The sequence below is a fragment of the Lissotriton helveticus genome, chromosome 1_1 (genome assembly GCF_964261635.1).
Source record: "Lissotriton helveticus chromosome 1_1, aLisHel1.1, whole genome shotgun sequence".
Lineage (NCBI taxonomy): Eukaryota > Metazoa > Chordata > Amphibia > Caudata > Salamandridae > Lissotriton > Lissotriton helveticus.
Genome location: NC_136057.1, coordinates 1649424102 through 1649440499, shown reverse-complemented (window position 1 = coordinate 1649440499; position 16398 = coordinate 1649424102). Strand labels below are relative to the sequence as shown.

Genomic DNA, 16398 nt, shown 5'->3' with positions numbered 1-16398 from the left:
GCCTGTGAACATCTGCCTGCTGGCTATTTCAGCCACACCCAGAGCGGACTCAAGGCATGAATTGGCAGTATTCCTTCCCTCTTGGACAACAGGCTTAGCTCTCTTTTGGAACTCCTCTGGGAGATGTTTCATCAACTCCTCAATCCCGTCCCACTGCTGGTGACAACAGCGATCCAGGAGGGCACTGGAGGCGACTATCCTCCATTGTGTGGACACCTCCTACTACATCTTTCTTCCCACCAAATACATCCTCTTACTCTCTTCTTCGAGTGTAGGCCCCATCGATGTGGGAGTGTTATTCCTCTTTCTTGCAGTCGCCACAATGAAAGTCCACAGGCAGGTTCCCCTTTATATATTGAGGCCCTGTGAGGAATGTTTGAAATTTTTCTTCACATGAGGTAATTATGCCCTTGCCTTGACTAGATCCCTAATTGCTTCCTTCCCCTGATCCTGGATGCTGGGAAGCATGGGTAAGTAAAGATTAGCCTCCTGAGAGGGTATGAGAGTTTCCAGTAGCAAGCAGGAGTATTTGTGCTCCTCCTCCAATTGGACATCATATGTGTCTGCCGCCCTTTGATGAGTCTGTTATACAAGGACAGGTTGTCCAGTAGTTAAGGCCTTGACAAAAAGTTATCGACGTCCTACTCCGGGGACACTGCGTTGAGATTGTGCTGCATACCCTCAAACTGGCCAGGTTCTTCAAACATGGCGGATTCATTTTCCTCAAACACAAAAAAATCCTCCTGCTCTTCTTCATGCGTTCCGGGTTTGAGGGCACCTCAATGCCCGCCTGTTCAACCTCAATCTCTCTTGTTTCCCAATGCCTTGCCAGGATACGAAAATCGTTCATGGAGTCGTCAAAACTCTTTTTTCCTCTGAGGGAGGGCTGCCGTTTGGCATCAAGTTTTCATTTTTGGCATTAGACTTTGGGCGTTCATTGTTTGGCGCTGAATGTGAGAGGTGTCTTTTTCTTCGTTTTGTCTCAAATGCCAGCTTACATCAAGCGTTTGCCCCCCCCCCCCCCCCCATCGGTATCCTTTGATAGGGACCCTGCTTGTGTGCTGGCCTTCAGTCGGCAGGTGTTCCTATTCAGAGGCTGCTTTTGAGGATTTAGAATTAGAGGACTTCGTGTCCAGGTCTTTTGGCCCCTGTGATACTTTATGATGATCTCTTTAAGTGTGTCTTGTCACTTCCATCTGATCGCCGTCGGAGGTACTCGACATCAGACTCTTCTTCCTGTGCTGGTTCGGCCTCCTCAATGGTATATTCATCCTCGTTGGAAAGGCCAAGATTTTTCAGAAATTCCTGTTCTTTGTGGGTGCTAGCCATGGCATGGTGTCGGAATCTTGTCTTGAGTGTCTTTGGTTCAAATTCAGCACAGGCTTCCCAATCTTCGGCTATATGGTCCTTCAGTAGGCACAGATTGCATACCTTGTGTGGATCCCTCTGCAAAAACCTGTGATGGCAGATTTTAAAGGGGGTATTTTCCATGAGCCTTGGCTACCTTCCTTTGTATTCTCCGGCCAAGTGGCGCTCACCGGCGGGGTCCTCTTCTCTGTTTTTTTTATCCTTTTTTATGGCGCCATGTTCTTCCGTGTTTTGCTGCGGTAAACTACTGCCTTTCCTCCGGTTTTCCCAAGATTCTTCTGAGCGTCTCAGGTAACCATGCACAGGACCTTCCAGGGCACCATATGACGGTGCACAAGGGATGTACTTCCCACCAAATGGTGGTTGACCATGCCCACAGTAAAAAAAAAAAGAAAGAAAGAAAAAAGGGACTAAATACGATTCCAGACACAACCACTAGGTGGCGGACTAGATGCACAGCATGAGATTCCAGAAAAGGATTCATGCTGCAAAAGAGATTCTTGAACTCTAGCATGATTCAAGCCCTTCTGGAAAATACTTTGGACACAGTTGGTTTGAAGAGAAGAGAGTTGTTCTCCTAGTTAACACAGAATGCCAAAGTTTAATTTATAATCGCACCACTAGGCCAAAAGAGAGAAGAAAAAGAGGGAGAGCGAGAAAAAAAGAAGGGTGCATATTGAGAAAGCAAATAGACAATAATTCAATTCTATTTAATGCAGTATTTAAAAACATTCTCACTCCTGTAGATTTATAAGCACATTAAGCAAACCTTTTTCTTCCTCAAACTAATTCATAGGATATGTAATACTTTTCGAGGCCACCTTTAGTTAAGCTAAGAACTTTACAACAGTTCATCTTATGAAAATATAGGACAGCTTCATTATATTTTCAATTCAGCATAGCCCTGTACAAGGGCCTTATCCATCATGTCCTACAAAAAAACTTTAAAGGAGAACTGCTGTTCTTTCTGGATAAGAAAGTCCCTACAGCCAAACTTTACCAGAGTGCTGTCTAAGCTTTGCGTACACTCAGTAATGGTCATGCCTGTACCGCTGCCTGACTAGCTCAAATGTGGATGGCTGACATGGGGCAGCCTAACAGAAGTGACAGAATCTAGGCACTTTCAAATGGCTTGTAGTATCTCACGGTTAGTAAAGAACACTGGTGCAGCAGTTTTACGGCTTCACTTTTCATTGCCATTCATTTTCTCATTAAGCACCAGTAATCTGCACATGACAGCCTGTGACCCCATTTCCTATACTAGGCTTTCTAAAATAGGGACTCCTTGATGGAGATGCAAATAACGTGAAGACCTAGATCCAAGGGTAAGGAGCTTGCGCAAATTATCCTCTGGAGCACATAACCTAGCACTAAATAGGCATAATCTAATTTTACTATTTATGCAACCCAATCTAAAAAAATTAATTCACTGCCACAGCAGATAAACCCAAAAATAAATGATATAATGTACAGCAGCAGGTAACCAAACGTTCATGATTTGGAACGCAGGACTTAGCTTACATAATTAAAATTATTCAAGGACAAATGAACTTAAAGTACTATTTTCTATTGGGCCCAGATTAGGTCAACATTCCAGTTTTAAGTTTTTTTTTGCCAAAGACCTCCTCCCCACATCACCCCAACTTCCCTAAATCTGTTGTCAGTCCATTAGGTCTCTGGGATGCATGGACAACAAATCAGTGACAAGGCCGTTCCACCATTTGGAGGCAAGATCTTACAATCGTAGTCCATGCCAACCTGGGAAATGCGTAGACAGGTGGGCAAAAGTGTTTATCCCTGCATGTAGGTCATTATAAATTCTACAGTGTGCAAAAAGCTGGAGGGAGGTCCAAAGTAACTTATTAAGTTAACAGGCCATAGCGCCCAAGGTGTAAATAGCAAGTTGAGTAAATAGAAGATATGCTGAAAACATAAAGAATCTAGCGTACAAACCCACATTAACGGCCACCCTTCATGCTGAAGGATGCATAGTCTCCAAGGTGAAAAAATCTAATCACCCCTTGGCTAAAACTACCACTGGCTAATGTCAGAGGGACACAACTTTAAAATGGCTGACAACCCCATAAAGCTATCCACTCTAATCTCCCACTAAACCCAAAAGGCAAACTATGTGAGGGGAAAGAATGACAAGGGGTAAATAGATCTTGCTTCCTATTTAAAATTCCAAAAAGAAAGTAAAGCAACACCTCAAACCAGTGATTCTCTTGCTTAGCCACCAGACTGCGGAACCGGATTTCTTTAGCCATTTGACTCAACCCAAGCTTCATCTACAAGATTAAAAGTATGCCCCTCATGTTTCCTCTGCTATGCCCAATTGATGACCTTGTATATTAGAAACCCTCTGAGGTTCGCATGCCCTATCTATGAAAAACAGTTCCGTCCACTTTCCAAACCCAAAAGGCAAACAACAGGAGGTGAAAGAATGACATGGAATAAATAAATCTTGCTTCCTATTTAAAATTCCAAAAATAAAGAAATGTAATACCTCAAACCAGTGCTTCTCTTGCTTAGCCACCAGACTGCAGAACCAGATTTCTTTATCCATTTGACTCAACCCAAAATGTATATCATTCAGAAGAAAAAAAAAAAAAAAAGAGGACTATTTTCAAGCTTCATCTACAAGATTAAAAGTATGCCCCTCATGTTTTCTCTGCTATGCCCAATTGATGACCTTGTATTTTTTTTTTTTTTTGCAGAGTTTTATATAGCGCGAACTAGAACCGAACCGAATCAGTTATCAGAGCGCTTTACACAGCACCAGTTACGTTACATGAGGACACACTTTCATTTTAGGCACGGGGAGATTAAGTGATTTGCCCAGAATCACAGGGGGTTTTTGGCGTCGTTACCGAGACTCGAACCCAGATCCCCAGGTCCGAGGTCGAGTGCCTAAGCCATTAGGCCAACCCCTATCTTGGAAACCCTTCGAGGAGCCCATGCCCCATCTATAAACAAGCATTGAAAATGCAATAGGTCTCGCAATAGAAGAGTTTAACATTTTTCGTTTTGCAAATGGATGAGTGGCGTTGCGTGGATGAGTGGCGTTGCGTGGATGAGTGGCGTTGCGTGGATGAGTGGCGTTGCGTGGATGAGTGGCGTTGTTTGTGTGAGTGGCGTTGCGTGTGTGAGTGGCGTTGCGTGTGTGAGTGGCGTTGCGTGTGTGAGTGGCGTTGCGTGTGTGAGTGGCGTTGCGTGTGTGAGTGGCGCTGTTGTTTCAGTGGCGCTGTTGTTTCAGTGGCGTTGCGTGTGTGAGTGGCGTTGCATGTGTGAGTGGCGTTGCCTGAGTGGCGTTGCCTGTGTGAGTGGCGTTGCGTGTGTGAGTGGCGTTGCGTGTGTGAGTGGCGTTGCATGTGTGAGTGGCGTTGCGTGGCTGAGTGGCATTGCGTGGGTGAGTGGCGTTGCGTGGGTGAGTGGCGTTGCGTGGTTGAGTGGCGTTGCGTGGTTGAGTGGCGTTGCGTGGTTGAGTGGCGTTGCGTGGGTGAGTGGCGTTGCGTGGGTGAGTGGCGTTGCGTGGGTGAGTGGCGTTGCGTGGCTGAGTGGCGTTGCGTGGCTGAGTGGCGTTGCGTGGCTGAGTGGCGTTGCGTGGGTGAGTGGCGTTGCGTGGGTGAGTGGCGTTGCGTGGGTGAGTGGCGTTGCGTGTGAGTGGCGTTGCGTGTGAGTGGCGTTGCGTGTGAGTGGCGTTGCGTGTGAGTGGCGTTGCGTGTGTGAGTGGCGTTGCGTGTGTGAGTGGCGTTGCGTGTGTGAGTGGCGTTGCGTGGTTGAGTGGCGTTGCGTGGTTGAGTGGCGTTGCGTTGAGTGGCGTTGCGTGTGTGAGTGGCGTTGCGTGGCTGAGTGGCGTTGCGTGGCTGAGTGGCGTTGCGTGGCTGAGTGGCGTTGCGTGGCTGAGTGGCGTTGCGTGGCTGAGTGGCGTTGCGTGGCTGAGTGGCGTTGCGTGGCTGAGTGGCGTTGCGTGGCTGAGTGGCGTTGCGTGGCTGAGTGGCGTTGCATGGCTGAGTGGCGTTGCATGGCTGAGTGGCGTTGCATGGCTGAGTGGCGTTGCGTGGCTGAGTGGCGTTGCGTGGGTGAGTGGCGTTGCGTGGGTGAGTGGCGTTGTGTGTGTGAGTGGCGTTGTGTGTGTGAGTGGCATTGCGTGGTTGAGTGTCTCGTCTTCATAAACGTTGGACAGAGTAGCGGATTGCCTCGTTGACAAAGGCCACATAAATTAGACAAACGGAAATCCAGGTAAGCACACACTGACACGGGAACTGAACAGAAAAAGACAAGCATGCACATGCATTAAAGGACATACACACAAGCCTATGAAAACACATACAATGCTAAACTAAAGCACTAGTTAGTCAGATGAGACGTTATGCAAACCTTCTTTACACAGTAATCCCGCACCAAAATTAAATAGCAGGGCTAGATTTTCCTAGAGGTTAGAGAAGCTATGTGGCCTTTAATTGAGATAGATGGCCGCGTATGACAACTCCATGTTTGTTCTGGAGTGGTTTATTGTCCCAGGAGAGCCGCAGAGTCTCATGTGAAGCAGAGGGTTGAGGAGTGTCCCTTTATAACAAGCATGAGATGGGACCCGAAAACACTGGAATGAGAAGGGGCTGAAAGGAGCTAGTGACAGAGTTCAACTGGAGGAGAGGTGGGCAAAAACAATGAAAAGGTGGACAAGGGAGGAGAGAAGGAAAGGTGACAGAGAACTGCTGGAGGAGCAAAGAGGAGAAAAGAAATGCGACACGGCGGGCAGGGGAGGGGGCGGAGCGGGTAAAAAAAAAAACAAGTCGGAGGGAAAGGCAGATAAGGGGAGGGGGGAGGAGAAATGCGACACGGCGGGCAGGGGAGGGGGCGGAGCGGGGAGAGGGTGTGAACAAATATGTTTACTCACAAGTTAAGTAATTTCACTCCATACCTTCTGGTGCTAGCACATACAATTACATTAAGAATATTACAGTGAGTGGATTGATTTTGTTACGGTAATTTTAGCAACATATCATCTTCGAGCAGCGTTTTCACTAGACTTCAATGGAATTAACAATATTTGAGGATTCTGTCAATTATTCAATCGTTTTAAGGTCTGTTTCTTTCTGATGTAAACAACGAGAACACTAGCAAAGGAGTAAAACGTGATGTGTGCGAGTGATTAATCAATGCTTGTACTGCGTCTGTGTGGTGTTTCCTGGTGCGTGTCTGTCCGTTTTCCCGTGCATTTGCAGGCAAAGGGAGCTTAACCCCAAGCATGAGATGGGACCCGAAAACACTGGAATGAGAAGGGGCTGAAAGGAGCTAGTGACAGAGTTCAACTGGAGGAGAGGTGGGCAAAACAATGAAAAGGTGGACAAGGGAGGAGAGAAGGAAAGGTGACAGAACTGCTGGAGGAGCAAAGAGGAGAAAAGAAATGCGACACGGCGGGCAGGGGAGGGGGCGGAGCGGGTAAAAAAAAAAACAAGACGGAGGGAAAGGCAGATAAGGGGAGGGGGGAGGAGAAATGCGACACGGCGGGCAGGGGAGGGGGCGGAGCGGGGAGAGGGTGTGAAAGCAGCAGGGGACTGGAGTGCGGCTGAGGGAACTGATGTGCACGCGCTTTTAAGCTCAATGAGCATGCGCATTGAGCTTAAAAGTCACGGGCACTGCAAGGAATCGCCACGATTCCTTGCAAGTTAGTTAAAGAGTGGTTAAGCCCCAATAGTCTCGCAAGCTCGATGCGCATGCGCATCGACAGGCGAGACCTAAAAACAGTTCCAGCCACTTTCTCCACCAACTTCCATTATGGATTGACTGGATGTTAAATTTTTAAGTTGTGATATGTCACTGTGTTATCTATGTCTAAAGGTACCTATTTTTGCTGTATGTGAAGTGCTCTGCTATCCTTACTGTTACATCTGTGCTCACAAAATATAAAAATACATATATTAATAGCCCCTTGTTCAGGGCCCTAATCTTCTGAAAATAGCCTAAATTTCGAAGATTTCCACAGATGTGCACCATTTACCCTCCAAAACTAGCTTTTTCTTTCTCCTAATGTTATGTTGGATGTTTTATTTAACTGTGGTCACAAGATATAACGAAAAACAATACACAGTCGATTGAAAAAATGTAAACTACTGGGGTAGGCATTTTGTTCCAATTTCATTATTACTTTTATACTTAGTATTACATGTTATTCACTTCTACACGTGTACAGTACCCACCTGCTTAGAATCATTGCTGAACTTGTCTAGTGCTTTTTTACAGTTCACAAAAGAGTAGCCGGTTCTTTTTCTCAGTTTCACCAGGAGGTCTTTATCTGCTGCCAGAAGTCGGATGCCCATGTGAAACAAAGCAGCTGACTGCCATGGCACAATCTGTTAAGAGGCAAACAAAAAGCACACTATGAAGTTTCCATCAAAAATGAAGCAGAAGACTAAAAGTTACAACTAAAACAAACAGGGGAGTTCTAAACGATCTCACCTTGAGGAATGGAGCATTCCAAGTGTGCAACACCCGATTTCACCCACTCATATGCAAGTGTTCTGGCCAAGTTTTTAACCATTGGATAGTACTGCACTGCCCATGCCAATCCATAACATGGCATACGAATTCACCATTCTAAGTAAAGTATTGAATATTTAGATCAATAGGAAGTCACCCAAGTCACCCTGGAGTATGAAAAGCATCTCCTTTTAAGTTTCACTTGTATTAGGGGTTCAAAAAAGTATACCGTAGTCTGGACAAGAGTGAAACAAACAGTACTACTGAAACCAAAACACGAGAGCTTAGAGTGAAAGCTCCATTCCATTTCGCAATTTAAGCCTTTTCCCTCTGCATGGTAAAGCCATTTTTATTTTAACAATTGGGCCAGTTCTCAATTCAGGATTCATAACTTTCTTGTCCATAAAAGATATCCAAGTCAACATATCCTACACACACATTGGATATTGTAAATGTACCTTTGGTTTGTGAAGAGAAATTCAAACAAAACAGGGAAAAGTGCTGAGCAGAAATGTGTTTTTTTTCTAAAAACAACATCAACATTGCTGTGCTACGAAACTATCTTGCAGGCTCTTGAAAATAGGATGAGTGAGTTAAAAAATTATTATTTTTCATTGTTTTTGCAATTATCTACGTAGTGGTCTCTCTTTGGGTTATATTGTTACACAGGGTTTCGGATGTTTGCTGAAGGGCTCTGAAAACAGACAACAATGTAGAATTTTTTTCTTCGACTGGGAAAAAGTGATGGGCAAAAATGATTTTTTTTCCTGAAATGAGGCATCAGGAAAAGGGTTGCTGAGCTAAGATAGCATTCTTCCTGGCTTTTAAAAACAGGCAGGGTGGGAGAAGATACTTTTTCCTGCAGCAGTTTCTGCAATTTTGATACTTGCAGTGAATATTTACTTTTTAATAGTTTCTATCTATGGTAGTACGTATGGAAAAGAGGAGTGATCCCAGAAAGCTGTACATTTACATTTCAAAAATCTAGACAAACCTCTGACTTTAGAAAGGGGTCATTTGCGTGACGTTTAAGGAGAAAAAAGAAATACAAAGTGAGTTTTTGCACGGAGGACCGATCTATGAAGTTAATGTACCTTTACATCAGTGTGACTCTTCCCGTAATAGAGATATACAGGGCCAGAAGTACCAACATTGCACTTTGTGATTCTAAAATCGTTAATTTTAGCGCTTCGCTATTTTAGAACAGCAAAATGTAATGTATGCAGGTTTCGCCCAAAAAATAGTGATTCCCACATATTCCTTAATAGCGAATCGCAAATTGCGATATGCTATTAAGGAATGCATTCCCATCCAGTCCTATGCAGCCCCATAGCAAAGAATGGGAAGGCATTCGCAATTTGCGATTACCAGATAGGTAATCGCAAATTGCGAATGCAATTGCAAGGGTGCCAGGGAGCCATAAAGCACCCCTGATGCACCCCCAAAAAAGGTAAGTGTGCACATGTGGCACACACACATGCCCTGTACGCACCAAATGTCACTTAGAAAAATTAAATTTTGTGCATTTTTCTAAGGATTTGCAAATTACCACCAACTTGAAGTTGGCGGTAATTTGCGATTCTTTAAAGGAAAGTCGCGTTCTGAGAATGCTTCTTGCATTGCATTTAGGGAATCGCATATTGTGTTTCTCTAACTGCATTTGCAAAATAGGTAATTGCAAAAATTGTGATTATCTATTTTGCGAATGCCTTTTGGGTTGATACATCCCAAAAGGCTTTTTTACTGTTCGCAAATGGGCAGATTCTGCGAATTGGCCAGTTTGCCACCTATAAAGCCCTGGATACATCTGGCCCATAGTTTTTGTGCGATGTCCAAAACCCCACAACATGGAGGCCATTAACTAAGTTAGCGCTTAGTGATATTTCATGGTGAACTCTCCAACCACCAACTTTATAAGAAAAAATCTAATAAATAAAAATGGAAAAGTAATGCATTTTTCAAATATACCCAAGAATGGGAGAGTAGGAATCTGTTTTTTTTTGTTCCACTCTCAATTCTGGATTAGCCACAATGCTAAAATATGCTTGGTGTATTTTTGTGCACATTAACCTACAACTGAACGCCACTAATTATAAAGTCAATACAGAACAAATGGCCTATCAATCGGAGAACCCACACTTCTCCCGAAAAATGTTTTCCCAAAATGAGTGGATGGACCTTTGGCACAGGACAGGAACGGCACCAAAATGAGACCAATGAAGAGAACAAGCTATGTTTGGACAACAAAGGCTTTTGTGGCAACGGTTGCCTGTCATATTTGGGCCCAGGGCCACCAAAACCCTAATAAACAGAAATATCTGAAAAATAGAGACTCAGAAGAGTCCATGATGCAGTGGCTTGTACGGCTTCTATCAATTGCAACACCTTTTTTTGCTCCAAAATGCTCTGTGAATGTCAAACTGTAGGTGAAATCAAAGATTTCCTCACATTACTTTAATGGAAATTACAGGAATCCTCAAATACAAAATTATCCTACCATCCATCACTCCCACACTTCTTCCGCTGAAAATGATACTCCAATTATGTGTTTGGGCATATCAACAATAACTGTAAAGGCCCAGAAATGAACTGTGGAAATGCCAAGTATTCTGCTTTGAAGTTACATTGATTCTTGCAATGTGTGTAGTTGTGGTGTAGGGGCCTGGGATTGGATGTAAATGCAGAGAAACCTACCAAACGTATACTTTTCTGAAACCTAGACACACATGGAAGTCCAGGGAAGTGCATGGTGATGTAGCTTGGCTGGATCCCATTACTTTTTCTTATAATGAATGTCTTGCAAATATACTTTGAGAACAAATACACATTTCTTCACTTTTCTATAAGAGAATGTTCTGTAAATCATAGGGAGCACTCCATTCCTACCAACCAGTGTTTCACACTTCTCCTAATAAAAGAGGTACACCCCCCACTCGTATTGCCAGAGCCACTGGAATTATGTGATTCTGCTACTTTTTTTCCGCATACTTATGGATTGTCCGCATTTGTCTCATGATCTATCACCTGCCAAATAATGTGCAGATTTTAAGGAGATTTTAAGGAAAAAAAAGGTTGTTGTTAGCTCAAAAGGGCGAAAGCTACTGAAAACGTGGCACAGTGAAAGGCCCTTCGCAAAGGTAAACTAGTCACCTTTCATTTGCTTATTTCTGTATTTGATTGTTAAAGTGACAACAATGATGTGAAATCTTTGCTCAGACAGTTTTACCATGTGTAAAAATTTCAAAGTAACGAAGTAATACTATAAAAAATGTGCTGCATTATGCCACAATTCTTCTTTTCTTGATGCTTAATTTAGTGCTCCCCTACTGCATAATTCCAGAGGTAGTGCCCATTGCACGAGACAAGAAAGGCCCAGCTCAAAGTGTGGAAACATTAAGGTCCTGATTACGACCTCGGCCACCAGGCTGCAGCGTCGGCATTCAGGAGAACGCTGCCAAGCCAACGGCATCCCGACCGCCATATTATGGGAACACTGCTGGGCTGGTGGTGTTGTGTTGGCAGTTCCATGGCGGCAGCATGCTTTGGCTCATTGAAAGAGCCTGAAGCATATGCTGCCATTGCGGCAGCGTCACTTGCACATCAGTGCACAGTGTACCATGCACCATGTCGTGCACAGCACATAGTACATGAACCATAGTGCTAGCAGAGGGGGGCACAAATTGTGTCCCCATGGACAACCCCCCCATGGAGCCCCTTCCCGGCCTTTCCGTCAGCCTTTTCATGGCAGTGTCCCCATCAGGAAAATGTCGGCCGAAAGGCAGGTGAGATCAGTACGGCAGTGCTGGCATCGGCACTGCCAGCATTGATCATTGCTGCCCCGCTGGAATCCAGAATCCTGGCAGAGGCAGCTGTCTAGCGTGGGCTTGTGGCGGTCTGACCGCCAACCTCATAATTGGGCGGTCAGACTTCCACAGTGACCTTGGGACTGCTGTACTCGTAATTAGGCCCCAAGACTTTTATAATGAAATTACATTGACTTTTGGGATGTGAATAGTTGTAGAATTTGAGCCCATGGTTGATCGGCACACACTGAAACCTACCAATCGTAGACATTTCTAACAACTAGGCACTTGGGAGAGTCCTGGGTTGGGTGGCTTTCCGGATCCCACTACTTTTTGTTACCCAGAATGTAAACTGAAACATCAGCTAAAATAACAAACGTCTTCACATTTTTAGAGAAAGTTTTGAACTCTGTGGGGATTGACAAACAAGCCTCATCACTGAGCATTCCCACACTTCTGCTGATAAAAGATCAATACCCTACGTTTGTTCGTGGATCTATCACCAGGGACAAGAAAGAGACAAAAAAATACAGTTGCAATGTTATGAATTTTGCTTTGAAGCTACAATTGATTCTTTGAAAATGAATTGCTGCTGTATTTGACACTGGGCTCAAAACATAGACCTAGGGTAATCCAGAATAGTATGGTTTGCATGGATCCAAGCACACATGTTTTACCCAGAATGTCAGGCACATGCTATGGCCAAAAAAACTAAATTAATTCTCATTTACCAAGGTGGATGGCTGGAATATATGGGCCTGCAGTCCACCATTACCTAGGGAATATTACCAAACCCTGGTATTTCGGAAATCTAGACATTCCTGTGAATCTCCAGTGGTGTATTGAAAGGATCCCAGGTTTTCCTACCCAGAAGGCCCTGCAGATGTCAAAGACTGAGTGCAAAAAATGATTTTGGTCCATTCCTGACACATGGAATACGATAATCCACACAAGTGGAATATACTGTTTATCGGGTGAAGTGTGGAAATGCAGGAGGGTAGGGTTTTTGAAGGTTTCAGAATCTTCTTTCAAATCAATTTTCACTCATACTTGGATATTAGCATTGCATTCTGGGTCGAAAATGTTGAGGGAATCCATGCAAGCAAAACCACTCTGAATTCCTTGAGATTTCAGAAAGGCTAGTTGAGGTAGGCTTCGCTGGGTGTCAACAACTCAGGCCTAAATGAAGCAGCTCCCCATTTTGTAAAAGCAAAATAAATTGGGTTTTAGGCATGGTGTTTAGGTTTGTAGGGCGTGCTGGGTATGAAAATAGGCTGGAATGCACACAAGCAGCACCATCCTAGTTTCTACAGCATATTTTTTTGTCAGACATGCTGAAGATTTATATGCTTACATGTGAGGGCCAACCCTGGCCAAAATACTGCTGACATTTACCTTGTAAAAAGAGGGGTTGTTTTTAGGTCTCGCCTGAGCCAATGCGCTTGTGCATTGCTCCGGTGAGACTATAGTAAACGGAAAAGAAAAAAAAGTCTACCAAAACGGCTGTGGATCGCATGCAGTTCATGTGATCTATGCGCGTGCACACCATCGCCAGCCACATAACACACCACCATTTGTCTGTGCCTCGGCATCAGACTTCAAAGGCTGCCGCTCCCCTGCTCCTCTGCCCCCCGCGTGCACATCGCCCACCACCATTTGTCTGTGCCTCGGCATCAGACTTCAAAAACTGTCGCTCCCCCGCATAAGACTTCAAAGGAATGCGCTCCCGCTCCCCCGCCACAGCAATGCAGAGAGCTTGTTTCTGGACCAAAGTGAAAGCCTACCGTGCTTGTTTACAGTAGCCTTGCTCCTCAAATGCTGTTGCTATGTTGCTATCTCTCTAGGGACACTCAGCTTGAAAACACTCTACTTACTAGCTGCAATGGTACATCCGCTATTCTTTGCCTCTAGACACGTTGATCCCTCGCAGACTGTGCTGACTCTGCCCCTCCTGATTCTGAAACTGACCAACGCAGTCACCACACAGTCTCTTCTCTCGGTCTTATGATGTCTGCCCTGCCACCATTTACTTCGGACCCTCACCCTCACATCTCCTCACCCTCACACCCCCTCACACACCCACACCCTCACCCACCCCCACTCACCACATCACTCGGGGGCACCACCACATCACTCGGGGGCACCACTCAGGGGCACCACCACATCACTCGGGACACCACCACATCACTTGGGGACTCCACCACATCACTCGGGGACACCACCACATCACTCGTGGACACCACCACATCACTCGGGGACACCACCACATCACTCTAATACACCACCACATCACTCAGCCCAACCACATCATCACTCAGCACCAAAACAGCACTGTCCTTGCTTGCTACCAACAAGCATTGCCATAGCCAATGGGACTCGCATTAGGAAAGTGTATGCTATTGGCTTTGTGAATAACAATGCTATTAATTTATATATTTTCAAAGCCAACACATATTAAAAAGAAATTGTTATTTACAATACCAATAGCTCACACTTTCCTAATGCGAGACCTATTGCATTGCAAATGCTTGTTCTTTTTAGGCTCAGTACAGACTCTGGAATCTGGGTAAAAAAATGTGTTTTAATTTATGCATTTAGTTTTTTTTGAGCAGCAATCAGGATATCAAAACGTGTATGGAAGCAGGGAAAACATCTCACCCTCATGGCCAGGGTGGCTCTAGTTGCCAGAAATGCACTGGATTGGTAAGGTTCCCTGGGTGCCAGGGAACCCAAGCCACCTACTGAAGGCAGTGCCCTTGGAAATAGATTTAATGGCAGGCAGTAAGAAGTATTTTTGATACTCGTCAGTCAACCCTGCCAACTCTCACCCTCAGGGGTGTAGAAAGGCTGAATGTGAACTGATGATGGTAGGTATGACCCAAAGTCAGGACAGGCCTGCAAAGTGCTATGCTCCTGGGTTGTGGATTGTGGGACGGGGGAGCCCATGCCAGGAGGACCGCTCCTACACCAAACAAGTAACAATTCCTTGGTCTCTAATGGACTTTCCCCCCCCCCCCACTCTGAAGTAGTAAAAGTGTAAACTCCTAATTATCTGCAGAGGGTGGAGGGTAAAAGTCTGCTGAGAGCCTGTTAGGTGGGGATGATGGGGACCACTATATAGAGGATAAACCCCATATGGAATAATAAAAAAGTGTCATCCCTGGGGCCTTGAGGTGTTTTTTGGGCAGACTGGGGAAAACTCCCCAATCTGCCTCAAAGGGGTTCAGAAAGCGCCCCCTGGGATGGAGGAATTTGGCCTAAAACCAATACAGGTTGTCACCTCACCCCATAATATTTTTTTTATGTAATCCCTTGTGTCCAGTGGTGCTTTCTGCCTCCTGGGTTAGAAGATTGGGAATAAAGTACCCAAATAGTCTCTCAGGGGGCAGCAAGATTGTGTGGACCCCTCAGATGGAGGGTTGCAGTCCAATACTAATACTGGCTAGTGTCAACCAATACAACATTTTTTTATAGTAATCCCTGGTGTCCAGTGATGCTTTATGCACCGAAAGGACAGATTGATAGTTAACACCCCAATGTAAAACAAAAGGGGATGATGGACGGAGTGTTGAACAATGCTAGCACTCTCTCCCAGTCAACTGATCTGGGTTTAATCCATCATCATTCTTTAGCTCACTCCACCACCCCAGTTCAGACATGGCTATATGCAAATCAGTCTGACCCTGTGCCTCATGGGAACAGTCAGCCCAAACAGCCAACGTGCCTACTAGAGGGACAGAAAGACTGCATGTGTTCCTGGGTGTTGGAAGGGCTGATCTCCGAGGGCCAGGTTGTGCTCACCCGGTCACCCCAAGATCCACCTCCCCCACAGAACTTGCCGAGTCTTGATTGGGAGGTCCCCACCGGGGAGGACTTCGGGTCTAGGATCGTACACACTGAGCTCACACCACACTATGAACAGACACCACACCGTTGGATTCTAGTAACAAGTTCTTTATATAGCAAATAACGAAGGAAGCACTCTTGTATACACAGTGGTCAAGGGACCACAAAGCCTTGGAGGATTCGGGAAGGGGGAAGCGGGACAGTCTTTTAGTCTCTGGGTCAGTACGCGGCGTACCCTACGCACAGCTCTCAATCCTCGAGCCGGGGGGTACAGGATGATGGTCGTACTGGCTGCCTCACCTCCGTCGAGTCGGCTCGGTCGTGATGGTGGTCTCGATGGTCCAGCCGGACCAGAGTACTCCTCGAGCCGCGACGAGGTCAGCAGGGCTCGATCTGGAGAGGTTCGTGAGAGACGCGACAGCGTCAGCAGGGCTCCGATGGTCTCAGAGGTCGAGCCGCGACAGCGTCGGCAGGGCTCCGATGGTTGCAAGTTCAGCTTGAGCCGCGACAGCGTCAGCAGGGCTCCGATGGTTGCAGGTTCAGCTTGAGCCGCGACAGCGTCAGCAGGGCTCCGATGGTCTTAGAGGGCGAGCCGCGACAGCGTCAGCAGGGCTCCGATGGTTGCAGGTTCAGCTTGAGCCGCGACAGCGTCAGCAGGGCTCCGATGGTCTCAGAGGTCGAGCCGCGACAGCGTCGGCAGGGCTCCGATGGTTGCAAGTTCAGCTTGAGCCGCGACAGCGTCAGCAGGGCTCCGATGGTTGCAGGTTCAGCTTGAGCCGCGACAGCGTCAGCAGGGCTCCGATGGTTGCAGGTTCAGCTTGAGCCGCAACAGCGTCCGCAGGGCCCAGAGGTTCAGGATGAGTCTTCTTAGGGTCAGCCGCGATCAGATCAGCAGGGC

At 46.0% G+C, this 16398-nt stretch overlaps 1 protein-coding gene across 2 annotated transcripts in view; it reads right to left on the bottom strand.

Moving 5' to 3' along the window:
* TSFM (Ts translation elongation factor, mitochondrial) overlaps positions 1-16398 on the bottom strand; it is a 45554-nt gene that overhangs the window by 12892 nt on the left and 16264 nt on the right. For both annotated transcript variants that reach the window (XM_078658933.1, XM_078658936.1), the window contains exon 2: positions 7572-7724. In XM_078658933.1, the coding sequence (XP_078515059.1) occupies positions 7572-7724 (153 nt within the window). The remainder of the gene's footprint in view (positions 1-7571; positions 7725-16398) is intronic.